This window comes from Prorops nasuta, unplaced genomic scaffold, assembly GCF_024137725.1.
Source record: "Prorops nasuta isolate Cenicafe-Biocafe unplaced genomic scaffold, Cenicafe_Pnas_1.2 PNAS00014, whole genome shotgun sequence".
Taxonomy (NCBI): domain Eukaryota; kingdom Metazoa; phylum Arthropoda; class Insecta; order Hymenoptera; family Bethylidae; genus Prorops; species Prorops nasuta.
In genome coordinates, this window is record NW_027116811.1 from 713,363 (window position 1) to 734,071 (window position 20,709).

The 20,709-nt window shown below is 33.0% G+C and overlaps 4 protein-coding genes and 1 long non-coding RNA gene across 5 annotated transcripts; 3 read left to right on the top strand and 2 right to left on the bottom strand.

The window, feature by feature from the left end:
- The first annotated feature begins 93 nt into the window (after window positions 1-93).
- LOC136778230 (DGAT1/2-independent enzyme synthesizing storage lipids) lies at window positions 94-1,749 on the top strand. The gene is made up of 6 exons (XM_066734890.1): window positions 94-360; window positions 519-657; window positions 746-840; window positions 910-1,271; window positions 1,335-1,538; window positions 1,608-1,749. The coding sequence occupies exons 1-6, from the start codon at window positions 312-314 to the stop codon at window positions 1,713-1,715; spliced, it is 957 nt and encodes a 318-aa protein (XP_066590987.1). The 5' UTR covers window positions 94-311; the 3' UTR covers window positions 1,716-1,749.
- Window positions 1,750-2,434: 685 nt separating this feature from the next.
- Alg3 (Alg3, alpha-1,3- mannosyltransferase) lies at window positions 2,435-3,768 on the bottom strand. The gene has a single exon (XM_066734889.1). The coding sequence runs from the start codon at window positions 3,766-3,768 to the stop codon at window positions 2,458-2,460; it is 1,311 nt and encodes a 436-aa protein (XP_066590986.1). The 3' UTR covers window positions 2,435-2,457.
- Window positions 3,769-6,769: 3,001 nt separating this feature from the next.
- Window positions 6,770-8,316, top strand: LOC136778526 (uncharacterized). Its single transcript, XR_010823441.1, has 4 exons — window positions 6,770-7,158; window positions 7,251-7,419; window positions 7,511-7,682; window positions 7,775-8,316. It is a non-coding gene; the product is annotated as an uncharacterized lncRNA (long non-coding RNA).
- Window positions 8,317-10,354: 2,038 nt separating this feature from the next.
- Window positions 10,355-11,158, top strand: Tcs1 (Threonyl-carbamoyl synthesis 1). Its single transcript, XM_066735430.1, has one exon. The coding sequence runs from the start codon at window positions 10,418-10,420 to the stop codon at window positions 11,147-11,149; it is 732 nt and encodes a 243-aa protein (XP_066591527.1). The 5' UTR covers window positions 10,355-10,417; the 3' UTR covers window positions 11,150-11,158.
- A 1,721-nt stretch (window positions 11,159-12,879) lies between these two features.
- On the bottom strand, window positions 12,880-20,612 carry lili (LMBR1-like protein). The gene is made up of 7 exons (XM_066735429.1): window positions 20,183-20,612; window positions 14,507-14,771; window positions 14,325-14,428; window positions 13,936-14,255; window positions 13,515-13,872; window positions 13,209-13,440; window positions 12,880-13,126 (listed from the first exon to the last, which is right to left on the bottom strand). Exons 1-7 carry the CDS (start codon window positions 20,240-20,242, stop codon window positions 12,888-12,890), a joined length of 1,578 nt encoding a protein of 525 aa, XP_066591526.1. The 5' UTR covers window positions 20,243-20,612; the 3' UTR covers window positions 12,880-12,887.
- Between the last annotated feature and the right edge of the window lie 97 nt (window positions 20,613-20,709).

The window sequence follows — 20,709 nt, forward strand, 5'->3', positions numbered from 1 at the left end:
TACTCTGAACTCTGAACTGAACCATTCTACCAATCTCACAGCAAGAAACGTATTTTTCACGATTGTTCAATGTTCAATGTTCGTGATCATTCATGACAATGAAAAAATAACCTATAATTATACGCTTTATGAAAAACACCTTTTAAAAGAAGTAAAAAATTAAACGAATGATTACTAAATGGCTGTATTAAAATGCGAAGCAGAACCTGAAAGTCATTTTAATCAGCATATGTGGACATGAATATTCACAATAAAACAGCATACAAGATCTGATTGTAGTAGAAAACATATTTTATTTTTCTTACACTAATATGTTTTCTATGTTATACAACGTTCAACATATCATAGAATCAACAATAGGTAAAGGTTTTATTTTTATCTATAAAAATAAGTTTGTAGTATAACTTTCTTTGCATTTATTCTTCTAGATATCATTATTTTGTATGTCTATAATAAATTCGAACCAAAATAATTAAAATATGTCACAGAACTTTAAATAATTTGTATATCATTTTCAGTTGAATATATAGATGTGGATTTCACACTTTGGCTTTCATGGCTCTTAATGCCAATGCTGGTTACTTTCTTATTGCCACTTGTCATAGTTTTACTTCTATATATCACTGCATTAATATTATATGTCTATAAGTTACACAGGTCTGCATCGATACTAATTTTTTTTTATCAATTAGAAATTTGTGATACAAAAAGAACTCCTTCTTCTTTTTATTTTTCTTAATTATAGAGTGAGATTAAGGAACGCATATGGAACTGATTGGAGAACTGCAGCTCGATATGTAGTTGCTGCTGTTTGGGATGCCCATGGATGGATATGGCATGGTATGCAATGTAATTCAAATATATTTTATACATATGTATATCTTATATGTTAATTTAATTAATTAATAGGATATGAAGTGGTTGGATTGGAAAACATTCCAAAAGACCAAGCAGCCTTATTTATATATTATCATGGTGCCATTCCAATTGATCTTTATTACTTCATCTCTAAAGTATTTTTATTTAACTCCAAGCTAATTCATACTGTAGCTGATAGGTTTTTATTTAATGCTCCTGGCTGGTCCATTATATCTGATGTATTAAAAGTCATTCCTGGAACTATTCAAACATGCTCAACTATTTTAAAAGAAGGAAATATGCTAGCTATTTCACCTGGTGGGGTATATGAAGCCCAATTTGGAGATTCATATTATCAATTAATGTGGAAGAAAAGGTTGGGTTTTGCAAAAGTTGCATTAGATGCAAAAGTTGTAAGTATCATAAAAGAGTAATATTTTTACTTGACATAACTATTTTCTTTATTACCTTTTTAGTGTATAATTCCATTTTTTACTAAAAATTTACGAGAAGCATTTAGAACTATAAGCTGGGGTAGAAGGTTATGGTTGAGAATATACGCAGCTACCAGATTTCCTTTTGTGCCTATTTATGGAGGATTTCCAGTGAAATTAGTAACTTACATTGGGAAACCAATACCATATGATAGTAGACTTACTCCAGAAGATCTGCAAACAAAAGTAATTTTTAATATATTTCTGCTGTTTAACAATAATTAATTTCAGTGTCATAATTGGCCTAATTTACAGATCGCAGAATCTCTCGAAAGCTTAATTAGGGAACATCAGAGAATTCCTGGAAGTATAACTATGGCTTTATTTGAGCGATTACAAAACTCAAAAAATAAATACTATTGATAAATTATTTTTTCTAATGGTTATTGATTGGAGCAATGAAAGCTTTTATATTGTAATATACTTAATAAGGATATAGCTCTACACTTTAAGTGTTTATTAATGTCATACCTTTATTTTTGTTGATTTTACTACTAATATTTTGAGGATAATATCATATTTATTAATATTTTATTCCATGACTTAATAATAATATATCCTGTAATTATAGTTTTCAGTTGAATGCATAATATTGTATATATTAATGTACTATTTCGTACTTCATCTTTAATCTCAAATGGGTTTATTTTTCACTCAACACACACAGATGATACCTGTACAAATATTTTTGAAACATTCTTTTTTATTTTTATACATCTATGTACAGACATTCCATTTTACATCCCTCTATACAAAATGATTTATGTTGCTGTATTAATTTATTAACACCTGATGGTATGCTTCAAATTTATTTGTATAACCAATAATGTATTCTTATGTCTACTTAACATTATAGACACATTTAAATGTGTTATAATTTACTGTTATATAGTACTTATTAAAATAGTGATTATTATTTATTTGTTTTTATAATCAGAGGTTTTAATAAAATGTTATTTCACTCAATATAAAAATGTTTCATAATAAAGCTAAAAGTTTTCAATTATGTTTTTGGGAAAAAGCAGTACAAATCTTTATTAAGAAAAATATGCATTATCTGAATTCATTAATGATTGTCAATGAAAAGAGAAGACTAGTTTTAGATTTATTGGGCTTTAACATTTTTCTCAGTAGATTTTAAAAGTCCATAAAAAAGAACCATATGGCATAGATGGAGTGCAGTACTGCTGTATATTGTACTTGGATATGTATTCCAGCACAATTCTATTACACCTAATATAGTTAATTTAATTATGGTTTGATAGTGAGTGCACCATGCAATATAAGGCAATGTGTGATAATACCAAATATAAAACTGATAATGCAGAGATCTGCTAAATAAAATGCCAATAAAATTTGCAGTGAATAATGGCAAAACAAACAATTGTGCTATGGTAGACATATTTACTTTCTCCTTCTTTCTCCACTGTGTCTTTAAATCTTTTTCTACTTGTTTTAGCTTTGAGTAAGACTTCATATATGTTATCCAACTTGGTATACAAAAAGCAATAAAAATTACATGTAAGCCTAATAATGCAATATGAAAATAGGGATTAATAAAAATATCTTCTGGTAAGAACCTCCAGTTAACAGTCCACTTAAATTCAAATATTCTACTAAAATTAAAAGCTCCTTTCACATAGGAAAATGGATTTGTAAGCAAGAATGGTAAGCCTAACAATAATTGTATAAGGCCACAAATAATAAGGTTTATCACAGTCTTGAAAAACCCTAAATTACATAGATATGCTATTAAAAGAGCTGGCGCAAATAATAAAATGTTCATTTTTATAGACACAGCAAAACTGTATAGTATACTACCTAAATACCAATGATCATCAAGAAATGCATTAATGCTTGCAAATAATAAAACCATTGCAATTGGATCGTTGAAGAGTCTTAATACAAATATAGAGTGTACTCTGTATGAAGTAGCACACATTAAAATCAATACATATGGTGGTACTTTTTTTGTTTTTACATAAATTCGAAAAACTAGAACAAGTAGAATAATATAAAGTAAAGCAAAAAAGTATTGTGCTATTTTTATTCTTGTTCCTTGTGCAGTGATGTAGTAGAGGCCAGAGAAAATGTAGACAAATCCAGCAGGATAAACTAAAGGACCGGTGTCGCCTTTTAGTTTAGAATAATCAAAAGTGCCATTTAAAAACCCCTCTACTTCTTGCATGTACGCTTTCCAGTCAATTTCCGTATAAGGTACCTTCTCGATAACCAGAATGTTCATAATTACTTCTAGAATTATGAATATTACGGCAGTTGTAAAAATTCTTGTTGGATCCGTCAACAATGACATCAGATGATTCCATTCTAGATATTTTATGAAAATATTATTAATACTTTTCTTTGATGTCTTGTGTGAATTAAGGTTAGGCCGACTATCCTTGCGTGGCGCCATTTTTCTTTAAATCCACATGTGTCACATGTGCATTGTGCAATATTGTATGTATGTATGTATGTAACACATTATGGCTGCGTTCGTTTAATTAACTACGAGTACTAAGACTCTACAATGTATGTCACGTAAAATATAGGTCTTCAGTACTGGTAGCAGCTGGCAGTATATAAACGAACGCATCCTATGTAACGGGTAAAATTTAATTAGCGAGAACACTCCACTAGGCGGCCATCTGGCGACGTTATGCTAAAGTGGGGAGTTTGGAAAACACATGTACGTTGAGCTCAATAATCTTGCGTCAGGTGAGGAGAAGTAGAAATCAGAGGGGCGAAGGGATTTCTAGGGAGTTTGTCCGCAGCTGTCAAATGGCGCGATTAACCCTAAATTTTGGATCGTAAACAAAAATAATATTTTCTTAAAACGATTGCGGAAAAGAAAGAAGTATTTTAATACATAACAGAGAAGAAAAAATATATTAGATGAGTATAAAGTAATAACAAAAATGAAAATTAATGTAAATTTTTAAGGAAATATACTTTGTGGTTATTGTACTTCTGTTACAGGCTAAATCCTATTCTTCATGAGTTTAAATCGCAGGAAAGAAATACTTAAAGACCAATGAATGAAAAAGGACTGATTTATGAAGCATTTCTGTGTGGCCCAGTCATTTCAATAATTGTGACATAATGTTATAATAGTGAAAGTGTAAGCGATTGCTGTGTATACAAAAAAATTTCATTACAAAATAATAATAATTTTGTATGATAATGTTTTGAATCCTATTATTATAAATTAAAGCTAGTTCAATTAAAATTAATTATTTTTATTTCTTCCTTAACCACACACAGATTATATATGTACAGAGTAATTACATATTCTTGTAGAACCTATCTTTAAGCTAATATAACTAAATTGTAACTATTTTATATCTGCATGTTATAACTATTTGTTTCAATGATTTTTATTATTCAAAGTGAAACAAATTGTATAAATTTTCTACTAATTTCTTATTGATTCGTCACATATGCTTCCACATCTCGTATGACATTTATTTGCCTTGAATGTTCCTTCTTCTTCTAGTTTTCAATGCATATACCAATAATTCTCTGAATATTTTTAAATATGCTCAAATATGCTTATTCTGCTGTCTAATTGTTTCTATAATAATTAAGATGATTGGTAAACTATTGCTGTATTAAATTTGAAGAATGGACACTGGACTTATTGTACTTAAATATGTTTGACCCCTCATCCACCTGATATCTTTTTCTTCTATTTGAGAGGATATTGTCGACCAATACGTTTATATATACTGCTGAGTTCAGCTTGTTTTCAGCTTCAAATTATATTTTCCAGCTACATATTTGGATATCCATTTCCAATATTCAATACTTATTTTATTATTCCTATTTGTTCATGAGACTTATCTGTCCTAAAACCTTAATTTATCCAGTCATCATATGTATATCCTATCATTTTCAGATGATTGACAAATCTTTCTATCAATCCTGACAACATTATAATAAGAGTAAGGAAATAAGAGTATTCTATATTCAAAATGTATATTCAAACACGTTGCTGGAAAACTACTTGAAGCTAAAAAATAAGATGAACTCAGTATTATACACATAACTTTTAAGGAACTTTATTTAATCAAGTATTATGAGAACATATCTCACAGAAAAGAGGCCTAATTTAAATAGCATCGTTCAAATGCCCATTTTCCAAATTTAATAAGACAATGGTTTAACTATCATTCCAATATTTATAAAATTAATTACAAATCAGCATAATCATCTTATCTGCGTGTATTTAAAAACGATAATAAAATTATTGTTATATGTTATAGACTAGAAGAAAATAGTGCAAAGGAGACATATAAATATCATACAAGCTAATATGTTCAAGGATGTGACAGACTAATAAGAAATTTGCAGAAACTCTACGTAATTTATCTCACATTCAATAATAAAAATCATTGAAACAAATAGTTATAACATGCAGATATAAAATAGTTACAATTTAGTTATATTAGCTGAAAGATAGGTTCTACAAGAATATGTAATTACTCTGTATGTATATAATCTGTGTGTGGTTAAGGAAGAAATAAAAATAATTAATTTTAATTGAACTAGCTTTAATTTATAATAATAGGAATCAAAACATTATCATACAAAATTATTATTATTTTGTAATAAAATTTTTTTGTATACACAGCAATAGCTTACACTTTCACTATTATAACATTATGTCACAATTATTGAAATGACTGGGCCACACAGAAATGCTTCATAAATCAGTCCTTTTTCATTCATTGGTCTTTAAGTATTTCTTTCCTGCGATTTAAACTCATGAAGAATAGGATTTAGCCTGTAACAGAAATAAAATAACCACAAAGTGTATTTCCTTAAAAATTTACATTAATTTTCATTTTTGTTATTAATTTATACTCATCTAATATATTTTTTCTTCTCTGTAATGTATTAAAATCCTTCTTTCTTTTCCGCAATCGTTTTAAGAAAATATTATTTTTGTTTACGATCCAAAATTTAGGGTTAATCGCGCCATTTGACAGCTGCGGACAAACTCCCTAGAAATTCCTTCGCCCCTCTGATTTCTACTTCCCCTCGCCTGACGCAAGATTATTGGGCTCAACTGTACATACTACAGTGGAACAGTTACAGGCTGTTACAGACAACGGAACACGGCCAGAGAGAGAGAGAGAGAGAGTAGAGAGTGCGCTGGAGCCAAGGTTGCCAAGTGTAGTACTTTCGGTACTACCGTAGTACCCAAAAGCGACATATCCTATAGCGTAGTACTATTTTGGGTACTACGCTATAGTCGCTGCTGATACTACTGGTTGGCGGAAATACGTCAGAGGGTAGAGACTGTAGAGGGACCGCAATATAGATATTTCTAATTACTAATTTCAAAATACATAATGCATGGTCCGTGATCCAAGACAAATGTTAGTATATACATACCACAAGTTATAAAGTAATATAAAGAAATAAAGTGGCAGTTTTAATCTTACTGACAGCTGATATACTGATGGTATAAGTGAATAAATAAAGTGACGAAATTTGTAAAATGTACATAAAAATAATTTTTAAAAATATATAAAGGACTGAACATTTTAGATAAGTATAACAATAAATTTTATAATATAAAATGTAAGATATAAACATTTTGTGGTACTTTGTGGGATTTTATTTCAGATTAAATTATAGTAATGTGTTTACAATGTCACTGTGCTGAGGATGGAGCTATGCGGATTTTCAAAATTAAAATAAAGGAATAGACTAAACATAATGTGGTTATTGTGTCATCGTTGAGATTCAAACTATGTTAATTGAGACGGATAATAAAATAAACGAGTGAAAAAACTGGGTAAATACAATAATAAATAAAGAAGCTGACAAATTAGATATATAATATAAAATGTAAGATATTTTATAGTACTTTCTGGGATTTTATTTCAGATTAAATTATAGTAATGTGTTTACTATGTCACTACTGAGGATGGAGCTATGTGGATTGAACATTAAAATGAAAGGAATAGATTCACCATATTATGGTTACTGTGTCATCGCTGAAGATCAAACTGTGTTAATTGAGATGAATATTAAAATAAACAAGTCAACACATTGGGTAAATACGATACAAATAAAGAAGCTGACAGATTACATTTGTAATTTCAAATGTAAGATTTTATATAGTACTTTTTGGGATTTTGTTTCAGATTAAATTATTGTAAAGTGTTTACTATGTCAATGCTGAGAATGGAGCTATGTGGATTGAACATTAAAACAAAAGGAATAGATTCACCATAATGTTGTTTCTGTGTCATCGCTGATGAGGATCAAACTGTGTTAATTGAGACAGACATTAAAATAAATGAGTCAGCATTTTGGGTAAATACAATAATAAATAAAGAAAATGACAGAATAGATATATAATATAAAATGTAAGATGTTTTATAGTACTTTGTGGGATTTTGTTTCAGATTAAATTATAGTAATGTACGTGTGTTTACTGTATCACTGCTGAGGATGAAGCTATGTGGATCGAACATTAAAAAAAAAGAATAGGTTCACCATAATGTGGTTACTGTGTCATCGCTGAGGATCAAACTGTGATAATTGAGATGAATATTAAAATAAAGAAGCTGACAGATTAGATATATAATATAACATGTTAGATATTTTACAGTACTTTGTGGGATTTTATTTAAAGTTAATATATGTAAAATAAAATTTTTGTTTTCTTTTTACAATTGTATCTATATTAATTACTATATGTTGCAATCTCTTAAAATTAAGCCTCTGCTTTTATTAGCAAACTAATAGTTCCACACGGCAGTGATGCCAGAATCAAGCTTTTAGCAACAAAAATGAAGATAAGCGCTAGCCAGCAGGAGTATAGAAAATTTAAAGGGAAGCGGTACAAACACAACTATGCCTGGAGAGCATAGGTGTGATTTGGACTTCAGGCAACATTGGCTTTAGAAGAAGAGCGACTACCGCTAACCGTGACATTTTTACGTGTTATCCGTGTGAAGTGGTGCTGCGTTTACCTAAAAACTCAAAGCAAATAAAAATGCTTTTCCTAAATTGATTTGTAATATTGATAAAATGGTCAAATGTAGCCATTAATTAATTAGATTTGGTAATAAATACAGAAAATGCGTTTTATTATAACAAATGAGTTGAGGTAAAATAAACTCAATGTTTTTATATTAATCTGTTAACAAATGCATTTTTTTATTTATTATTGAGTCCAATAAATTAATGGTTATTAAAAAAAAAATTCCTTGTAATGAAAAAAAAAATGAAAAAATTTTAAACTTCACCAAGACTCGAACACGAGCCCACCACATGACAAACGACAACCTTACCACCTGCGCTACAGCGCTCACTTGATGTACCAAGAGCAAAACAGCCTTTTAAAGACTGACTACAATTCTTTCACTAACTCGTCATAAACGATCAAGAATTAGCTGCAATAATAAATACATTTATCTCCACAGCATTATTGCACTAAATTTATTATGTTTTTAATTTGAAGCATACATTTTACATGAAGATACGATACTTTAAGGATGTTCATGCAATACTTTAAATACAAAACTATTCATATGCTGGTTTATCATAGTTATTCGACTACATATAACAAATATTATAATATTACTTAATTAATTTATGATAGTTGAGCATATGAATAGTTTTGTATATAGAGTACTGAATGGTTTTAAATTATCATATCTTCATGCAAAATGTATGCTTCAAATTAAAAACAATAAATTTAGTACAATAATGCTATGTAGATAAATGTATTTATTATTACAGCTAATTCTTAATCGTTTATGACGAGTTAGTGAAAGAATTGTAGTCAGTCTTTAAAAGGCTGTTTTGCTCTTGACATCAAGTGAGCGCTGTAGCGCAGGCGGTAAGGTTGCCGTTTGTCATGCGGTGGGCTCGTGTTCGAGTCTTGGTGAAGTTTAAAATTTTTTCATTTTTTTTTCATTACAAGGAATTTTTTTTTTAATAACCATTAATTTATTGGACTCCATAATAAATAAAAAAATGCATTTATTAACAGATTAATATAAAAACATTGAGTTTATTTTACCTCAACTCATTTGTTATAATAAAACGCATTTTTTGTATTTATTACCAAATCTAATTTATTAATGGCTACATTTGACCATTTTATCAAAATTAAAAATCAATTTAGGAAAAGCATTTTTATTTTATTTATTCACTTATACCATAAGTACATCAGCTGTCAGATAGATCAAATATTTCTTTATTACACTTTATTTTTCCGTATACTAACATTTGTCTTCGTTCACGCCGTTCACGGTGACAGGCTGTGAATATAATATATATAATTTTTGATATATTACGTTCTGCATTTAAGATGGCTACTGACGTATTTCCGCTGGCAGTACACTTTGTGCAGTCTGCATTCCTTATATCAAAATTCACTTACTATAGAGCGTAGTACTATTCAAGATGGCGGACTTGGCAACCTTGGCTGGAGCGATTTGCGACTTGCGTCACTTTGCGAGCCGCGCGCGAGGGCCAAGCCAAGGCGGCCCAAGAATCCCAGCCTAATCACGCTGATCACACGGATTGTCACGGATCACACTAACACCCCTCCGAGACGACTCCAACAATGCTATTATTTTGTCCTACATGTGGAAATGTATTACACGTAGAACAAGGTTTATCGGGTCTTAGATTTGTTTGCAACACGTGTCCTTATATTTTTAACATAGCCCGTAGGGTAAGTAGTCGAACATATCCAAAGCTCAAAGAAGTAGACGATGTTCTTGGTGGCACAGCTGCGTGGGAAAACGTAGATTCAACGGAAGAACGATGTCCAAAATGTTCGCATCCAAGAGCATATTTTATGCAAATTCAAACAAGGTCTGCTGACGAGCCAATGACAACTTTTTATAAATGCTGCAATCATCAATGTGGTCACAATTGGCGAGAATAAAAGTATATATAATTTAATTTAAATAATTTTTTCTTTATTAATAATCATTCATTTGTAACCTTAAAATCTGTTTCAGTCAAACCTAAACCTGGTTGTAAAGAGATTTGTGTGTGAGGAAATAAAGTTTGGGCCACACGCAAGAATGTTAAAAGTAGCCAAAAGAGAATTGGAGTATGTAGAGGAGGAGGATTCAAAAATATGGGGAGTGGGAGCAGGATTGAGAACAGTTGCATTGGCTGCTGAACTATTGTTACAAGATAAAGTTATAGCTGTCCCTACAGATACAATTTATGGTTTGGCAGGTTCCGCAAGAAGCCAAATTGCTATTGATAAAATATATGAAATTAAAATTCGTGATAAGAGCAAACCATTGGCAATTTGTGTGAGCTCAGTTGAAGAGATCGGAAAGTGGGGTGAAATTGATCATTTGCACCCAAAACTACTAAATGATCTATTACCAGGTTGCTATACCATTATCTTAAGGCGCAAATCGCAGCTCAATCCTGCTTTAAATCCTGGAATTGATAATATTGGTATTAGAGTACCCAACTCCAGTTTCATCAGAAATGTAACAGAGATGGCTGGGCCGATAGCTTTAACAAGTGCAAACGAGAGTAACCAAAAAAGTACTTTGCATCCTGACGAGTTTCGCGATCTATGGCCAAAATTGGACGCAATTTTTCAGTCACAACCAAACCAAACCATGTTTGAAAATGGATCAAGACGCGGGTCTACTATAATCGATTTGACGGAAAAAGATGCCTTTAAAATAGTTCGACATGGACAAGGATTTAAATATGCCACAACCCTCCTCTATGAGTATGGATACAAACGTATTCATAATAAAAAAATTGAAGAAATTGCAAGATTGTAATTTTTTATCTTTATATTATATTTATGTAAATATAGAAATTATCTAATTAGTAGGAATAAAAAGACATGATTCATTATATAAGAATTTGCATTGCTTTATGAACAATTTTGTTTTCATTCAGTCATGAAATTTACATGTACAACACTTAATTTATTAATACACATATAGCAGGTTATATGCAGGAGATTGATATAAATTCAATATTGGATCTGATGATAAAAATATACAAGTTTTGTGTTATAGATTAAAACTATCGTTAGATTAATTGCTTATAATTTCCCAAGCAAGTTGCAAAAAGGTGATATTAATAATAATGGTTGAGTTTTATTTAGAAGAGGCCTACTGCATCATTGAAATACTCGTCTTTTTCATCTAACGATGGAGCTTCGAGAGTATATTAGTGCGAGTGCACGTAATAACATGTATTGTCTTCGTAATGAAATATATATCACATAGTAGATACGTTTGCTGATTATCTAAAAAACTTATTTCTCTATTTACAATTATTATGGAAAAGAATCGCGAGGCAGGGGGTGATAGAAGGCTACAAAGAATAAAAATAAAAAAATCTGTACACGTCGGATAAAATTAAGAAGGTGGATCAATGATAACATGCATATATGTGTATAACATATATGTACAATTATGTTCATATTATAAAATAAATACACCTTCTCCCTCTACCTTTCGATATTTTTCTGATATACTATTTACTATACAGTCGGTATGCAGTAAAATGCATTTATAAATTAAGCAAGCTCTGAATTTATCTTTTATTTAACTTATTACAAGGCAAGCTTATTACCGAACTCTCTCACGTCTTTAAGTAAAAAATAACTTATCCAAATGCAACTTCTTTAATTTGAGATCCCCACATATATTAAATAATTTAAATTATAAAAAAAGAAAAATTTACGACAAAATCAGAACAGTCTGATTATCATGGAACTCGGTAAAAATATCTTTTGAGAAAAAATCATTGCTGACAATTTTGCTAATTTAATTTGAACAAAATTAGAGGAAGCTATAGTATTGCGAAAATTTTCATGAAACATAATAGCAGTCATATGATTCTTTAAACCCATTCAGTTTTCACTAGTTACAGTTCATTATGTTATTATAAGACTAGACATTCTTGATGATAGACGCGTATTAGTTTTTAAAAAGTACAGAATGATTTAACGTTCTCCGTAACATAAAATGACCGCTTATTACTATTTTAGCCTAATCGGTCAAACTATCAAACTTAATCGCGATATGAATCTCAGATAATTTAAGTTCTACGCGAGTGCCGATCACTCGCAAAATCTTAAATAGATTACGACTGAAATATACTTATAAAGAATTAGCAAAAAAGTTGCACACAATTTAACGTATGCTAATACATATAAATAAGTCTTCATATATCTATATGGTACATTATGTTTAATTATTCATACAATGTTTTTCATGTCTTATCACAATGTTTGGTTGTAAATGTGACTGCTACATATCCAGTAGGTCTACTAGCTTCTCTAGCTTAAAAAATGATTATCCAAACAACAATTGCAATAACTAAACAGCTAGTGTTGATATCATTCAATAGATTGGTCTCGTTATCACCCTCGACTTTAGTCAATTGCTGATTTGACAAATCAATTCGTACAAACAAACAATGAATTTTCAGTTAAAATTGCGATCGACTTAATTATCTTTGAAAATTCACTGTTTATTAAATTCACTTAAAATTTAAATCAGTCTAATCTTCCTTTGTATAAAACATCCCAGATGAGGTTCTCTTACCTTCATTTTTGAAAATACTCATAAAACTGCTGCGTAGTCTGGCGTAAATTTCTTTGCGTACAGTCGCGGTGAATTTTGTTGCTAAACAGCCTATCGCTGCGGTGGCGAAGATTAAATTATAAAATAAGACTAATTTAAAATTACCCAGCCATTCGATGCGTCCAAAATCCCCCAATAGATCAAAATTTGTCATTCCTGCCAGAGAAATGTTATAATAATCTTAATTCTTAGAAGAATTATTAACAAATAAAATAGAGATATTTAGTATTATACAAACCTAAAATCCTAGATAAAAGTGGTAATGCCGAGCTGAGGACGAGTAGAAGGGCACAATTAGCTATTAAATGAGTGAGAGGGGTGGAATGAAATCGCGGTTGTACTCTTCTTATGCCTGGCAGCGTGTATAATCCAATTGCACTAGTTGCTGCTAGATACAATATTACAGCAACTTCTACAGTGGCCCCTATAGGACCAAGTTTGGACAATGAACTAATGCCTAATGTGAATTGCTAAAACAAATCCCCAATTGATAAGAAGGAAGTTAAGAATACAGCAGGAAGAAAAATATTGTATGCTTATTTACCCTGGTACTCAAAGGTAGAGCTTTAATACCAATAAGTAGTTCCAGTGTGTTTTGGACAGCTAATAAGGCAGTTGCAGTGGATAAAATCAACAAAGCCAGCATTGCTAGAGGATAAAGCAGCGTTCTCCTAACCCACCAGGTTCTTCTTTGTTCATCCAATAATTTTCTTCGTTTTTGAACATCCTCTAGTCTTTGTGCTAGACCTCGTTGTAAGGCACCATTTCTCAAAGACATTAATCCAGGACTAACACTCAATAGCTCCTCATCGTCCTCTAGGATTGTGCCACATCCTGGTGGAGACATTGGCACTGGTGAAACATATGACTTTCCTGTCATTTTTGCATGTTGCAGTCTCCTCCTAAATATCATAAGAATATATTGATTAATTTGCCTGTTATACATTATGGACTTGTATTATTACCTGATGCAATCCTCCTCAAGGCGATAGGCAGAAAACTCCTCATCAAGATTTTTTAAAAATTGTGGCTTTACCAAAAAGGAACCTACTACACCAAAGAGTCTCACAAATCCTATTGGTGTACATACTAGAAGCATGACAACTCCCACGAATGACACGCAAGAGTAGAGAAACGGTAGATAGTAACTCCAGAGATTGAGCAGTGTGTGTAAACTAGACTTTTGGTAATCTATTAAGGCTGATAAAACATATGTCATGCCCAGTACAAGAGTTCCTAAGAGGCAAAGGACTGTTACTGTCTCATAAACTCTTGCCATAACACCCTATATAAGAAAAAAAAAAACAAATGTTCAATATTTTGATCTTTTACAGAGAATACAAGTAATATTTACCTTTCTATGGCCTGAGAAGCCTTCCGACTCTGTGAATAAATAGGCAAATGGAAGGAACACAAAGAGAGATAGGTTTGAGAATAGAAATACGTGATTCCAAAGACCTAAGGTAAAATTGAATTGATCAGAATGATGTGTATTATTTTATAAATTATAATTCAGTTGATCCAAATGGATTTTACCATGTACGAGTGAGCTGTTGAGCCATTTAACATAGTAGCTGTTGGGATAGAGAATGAGAACTTCATTGCTGGCAATGGAAACTGGTAATAAGAGCGTGGCACCGATGGAAACTGCCAAGGCAACTGTGCATAGCCAAAGGCTGATCCTATAAACAGTTGCCTCATCCTCATCCACAGAGAAATAATCATCTCTATCTCGACGACGAAATCTACCAATCAGCGCGTAACTCGATATGTAAAGCAGCAGGAACAGCAACAGAAAGATCTGCACAAACAAAAGAATCTTATAACAATTGTCTCCAAATCATCTACTAAATCAATCGAATTAATTTTGAAATTGTATCAATTCCTTGGTTAGGTTAAAAAACACATTGTATCAATCGAACGCTTTCAAGCTCTTACAAACTTCCTGGCGCCATTACAATGTAAATTGATACTTTCGTCACCAATTAGTCATTTCTAAGGCAACATCTCTCGTTACATTAAAAGGAAACAGGAAGGCTTTTCTCTCCCTCTCTGTGCTTCATGCTTTTATTTTTATACACCTGTCGACGAGCGATAAGACCACGAGTGTTGTATGTATCTTGTGTGCTTGGTTATTAAATTGCGTCACGCTTGTTTGTGTTAGGTTACGCATACATTGAAATCGTTTCCTGAATCATACGCCTTTGTTTACCTTCACGCTTCGTTTAATAATTGCACATTATTCCTTTGATTAGCCTCGCTTTACCGACTCGTACGAAAGAGCGCAAATGTTTCGATGCTTGCTTCTGATCAACCAATTATACAAATGATTAAAACCGTTTATTTTTTGAAGCAACGATCCAGACTGTGTCTCTGAGCCAGCAAGAGGACAAAATCTATAAAAAAAATGCATATTTTGCTGTCATTTGCTCTGTCGTAGTGTTACGAGTGAAGCGTCTGTAAAAATAGTAGTTCGTTGAACTTTCTGGGGATAAAGGAGAAAAAAGAAGTAGCTATACAGAGAGGCAAAAGTACACACGTATATATACCAACGGATAGATATTAATACCACGAAATAGGAATCGTAAAGCGTGAGAGGAACACGGAAAGAATGACCTCATCTATTAATGACAGGTTATTCGTGAGGACAAAATTTAATCTAAATTATATTCAATCTAATGTAAACAACAGTAAATAGAGGTTATATCAAACTATATATCAAATGCTTTCGTAGAATACAATCAATTTAACTTTGTCAACAGTCTCTCTTGGCGTTAAAAATGAAGTTCTAACTTAATAGAAGACTAGTTTATGGATCGTTTCATGAATTCTAACGTTTTGAGGGGGCACTTTGGTCGGTTAAACAATCGTTGAAAGTTTGGGTTGGTCAATAATTGTCGAAAATTGAAGTCAATGAGCCTGAAAGGAATAAATCTACTCCCATTATTATCCAGAATCATAATGACCACTGCGAATGCAGCGAAGCGTGGGATATCCAAGGACACCGGTGGTAGTTCCCCTTCTGCCCCCCCCCCCCCCCCCCCCGTTAAAAACTTGCACAAATTACGCAAGATGCGCAATTAAAGTATTGCGTTTTCCTGTAAACCTCGCGAATGTCAAGATTAAAACAAACGGGGGAATCCTTACGGGTAATCTGCTTAAATGTTTGTCTTCTGTCCGGTCAAATCCGATTAAATTGTCTCAATAAACTGCGTTTTCCGTACACCACACAGAAATCAGTTTTATATATTCTTCCAAATAAAACATAGTTGTATTTGAAAATTGGAGACCTGATAAATTTATCGATATTTATAATAAGAAAAGTAGCAAAACATAATAACATAAAATTAATGTTTATATTAATATAAATAAGGCAGGTGTATAAAATGTTATACAAATATGGATTAAGTCGTTATTAACAACGGAGGGGAAATAATGCTTGGAATTTACTTTCTTCGGGAAAAGAGTGGGGAGATTGAACAATGTACAACAGTCAAATGTATCGCTCTTTAACGAATTTTGTCAACCAAACTATGGGAAAATTGTGTTTGAAAAATGAAAAGATGCAGTGATAGATATTTCTTAATAAATCGATCGGGGAGAATCCGAGCATCGGCGTATGGTAATTGAAAATTGCAGTGAACCGAAATAATCATAAAGACCTCTTCTATACTGTACGATCAAATAATTATATATACATTAAAATATACCGAGTGTACATATGCCTGAGATTCTCGACATAATTCTCTCATCCATCTCATGTCTCGTACACAGGTCTTGATAACGAAGAAAATATAATTAAATCGATACGAAATGAGGGGATACGAAGGAATGTTCGTGAGTTGCTTCATTAAAGGTGGGGGTATGGGTGGGAAGATGAAGGCTTTACAGGTAAAGGGGAGAAGATGGAGTCAAGGACAACAAGTAAAGTGCATTGCCCTGTAACGATTGTAATTTGTTCGAAAAATTAAAAACAAAACGAGGGGTAAGGTAGAGAGGGAGGGTTCGCCAATCTCTAGGATCTCTCTATCTCTAATGTTCGAAGTAAAACTGATGATATTCAGGGTCATTGAACTTTGAAGCCAAATTCATGTCGCGCGTTCGCTCTACGTGCCATGCACTCGCACATATTTATATTAATTTCTCCAATCTGTGCGTGAATGCACGCACCGCAACTCCCTCAGTGATTTGTCTCTACACACACACACACACGCACAGACCAAATATATCATCCTTAAAATCTAGAAATTCAACACTAAATTATTTTAAAAGAAAACGGTGATTTTTTCCTCAATCCCAAAATATCAAGAACATCGAAATGGAGGGATGAAAGCTCGTGGCTTAAAATGACCAAACGAATGAGAAAACTATGATTAAATTAGTTGGTGAAGAGGAAGATGGAGGAAAGAAGAACACATTTGCGATTTGCTTTGTTGGATGGGAAGAAGAAGGGAATGGGCTGGGTGAGAAGATGGGGTCTATCTCTCTCAAGGTGGGTGGGTAGAGCCAAGGATAACAGGCAAAGTGCGTCGTCCTCTAATCAACTTCAACGCGAAACTTGTAGCATATAGTTATAGTTGGCATTCCATCCATCCACAGTTACGTTTGCTAACGCCATTAACATTAGATCGATCAACATCGATGCAGTAGTTTAACAATTGCGATGTTCAATAACAAAACAGTAATTATTTTTTATCCCTTCTCTTGTACGTATTAGTAGAGTAAAAGAAGCAGATAAATTAATTATTGTTTAAAAATGGCCTTATCCAATGTTATACCGTTTTCAACTGAATTTTGTGTATCAACAGAGGAAAAACCAAGTAGAGATATAAATCTCCCAAGTTAATCCTAGTCCCATGTTGTATTTGGCGAATCGAGATTTATATGTGACGATATATAAAGTGTGCCATTGCAAGTGTGCACGTGCATGAGTAAAAAAGTAGGTCTAATTGAACGATGGAGTGGAGAGAATGTTGTTATCTTATTTTTCACCCAATTTTATATATATACATATATATGTGAATGCGAAGCAAAAATAAAAAAATCTCTTGTGGTTTAATCTTATCCCATTGTTGTACTTGGCTAATCGAGATTTACTCGTGACAATAAAATTTACCACTGTAAGTGTGCAGGTGTAAAAAAAGTAAGTCTAATCGAATGACGTGGAGAGACGAGTGTTGTAATTAGCAAGCGAATCGGGAACAATCTCGATTGGCTAGTATCAGTATCACGCGCGTGTTAGTGTGCTACTATGTGTGGATACATTAGAGTATAGTATATACATATATGTATATACAAGGGGAGGGGGGGGGGGGGGGGGGTAGTTGTCAGTGACATTTATGCAGCATAGCAGCGCTTAAGAGTGCAGGCACACACACACAGGCAGCCTATATTTATTATTTGACGAGCGCGCGCGTGTCGCGCATTCTTCTTGGCAGGGAGTCTCTCGGGTTAGGTTAGGCCAGGTATACTGGCCCAACCCCGGACCGGACGGCTCAGAATAGGATACCTCCTCGGATATCTCTTGGATGGAAGTTGGACTCCCAATCCAACCAACCCAATGCAACAGGCTGCTCTGCCTGCACTGCATGTGTAAAGCTTCGTGTTCCGTTACAATAAAGTACTACCAACTATTTGGCACGCATGCACTTAATTCCTTTACACGCGCGCTTTGCTATTTACTCAATCCCCCCCACACAACCACCAAAAAATCATCTGTCGATCCCCTTAACCGATCTCCCTCTCCCTGCACGTCTCTCTCCTCGGTCCTTGACTGAGAACCAAATACGTACACTTTCATATAATTTTCATCAACCCCATTCCAGTATAAAAACAGTGATTCAGCATTCTTCGTTGCAAAGAAACGAGGTCTGATCAATGATAATGGTCATTATATACTGAAAATAGTTCATTTCTTAATTGCTCGAAATTTCTAATTTCGGAAGTCTGCGTTTATATTTAATATTTACATTACTTCCCTTGGCATTGCTTGGAGGTATAAAAACGGCTGAGGCTTAATTATATGCGAGGAATTTTATTCCGGGAAGTTAGAACCGTTAAGACAGCCGGCTACCTCAACAATCACCGACAGATTTTTTCTTTTTATCACCGGCAGACGCGTTTGTCGTTGTAAAGGAATATTCAAAACATTCGATCGCACCAATTGCTTCTCAATTTGTTTCCTGTGAAACTGTAAATTAGTCATAGGAATTCGATTCGTTCATTTCCTGCCTGCCGTTTCCCTACGATGGCTAAAATGAAGTAAATATAAAGGGATCTTCTTCCTTTCTGTTTATTTTTGCTCAATACAATTTTCGAGGGCTTTGCTTCTTGCTTACAGCATTCTTAAGTAAAGTGTCGTTCGGTTTATAATGGCTTCCAGCGTGAAAGAAAATAATTTTCTCTCGGATAAGACCTAGTTGCCGGGAATGCGCGGAAAAACTCAGCAGGAATGTAACAGTTGTTTAAGAAAGTACCGAGAAAGCACGTTTCCTTAAGAAATACTTGACACTGAAACGTCTTCAGGAATCTATCAAACGATTTATATATAGGAAAATGGACGAATCACTAAAAAGGTACCGAAAAATATATTTTTGTAATTTTTAGGGCAAATCTTCTTAACAAATCATTTCTGTGTTCGAAATAGACTTTGAAATGGTAACGAGAGTAACGAAAAGTTACTCGACTCCGAAACTTATATTCGATGATTTAATACGATCTTCGATAAAGGCGCCAGTAAATTACACGCCGTCAAGTGGATTAACAAAGGCTAAAGTAATTATTTCAGCTGTCAATATACTTCACGTCATGAATATAATCAACTAGCTTATCACCATTTAACGATAAGCTCGGTCTAAATTGAGGTTTCCGCGATAGTGTTAAAGGTGATTGATAAAAAATCATTGAGAGATGGTTATATTGAATATCGCACTATTTCTGCACCCCCCTCACATCACCTAATATTTCAAATTTTATCTTGTATATAAATAATCCACCAGATTAGTTGCTCATTCAACCTGGCTACATTACTTAACCTTATGAATTCCTAAATATTATCGCGGGGGATTCTTTCTAAAGTTGTGAGTTAAATTGAGGAGAACAAAAATTTGAAACGTGGCATTAAACGTCAAGCGAGCACACATACTCGGGACAGTAGAGACAAAAGATCGACGAAACATCAAATACAAACGTGTAAAATGTGATTTTACTTACAATATTTTCGCGGACTGTGTTGTGGAATAATTGTTCTCTGAGGTCCGCTTCATCTTCCATCTTCACCTATTTATCAGTAGATTTTTATCGACTATATGTAGCAGCGTCAACTTAGACGACATTTTATCACATGAATGATTTCAATTCACACCATGTTTCTTTCCGAATCCCCCTGCCCAACACCAGTAAATAATTTGTCTCTCATCCACCAAATATTTTTCCAACCAAACTTTTTTCCTCAGGGAAAGGACGCACTCAGAAGCTTTTCTTGCAGACTTCGCACTCGTGGACTTTAGCTTTTGTTGGATGTGCTCAACTTCGTATTGGCGTTGGTTGTTTATGTAGTATACTATACATCGACACCACTTTTGTCACGGCTTGCAAGAAACTGAAAATCAACAACGTACAGCGTAGCGTAGCGGCATCAGCATACGCCGCAAGTTGCCGTACGTACGACGATTCATTTTATTTCTAACCTATCCAACGGTATTTTTTTTCACACAGGAGGCGCCATCTAACCAAAAAAA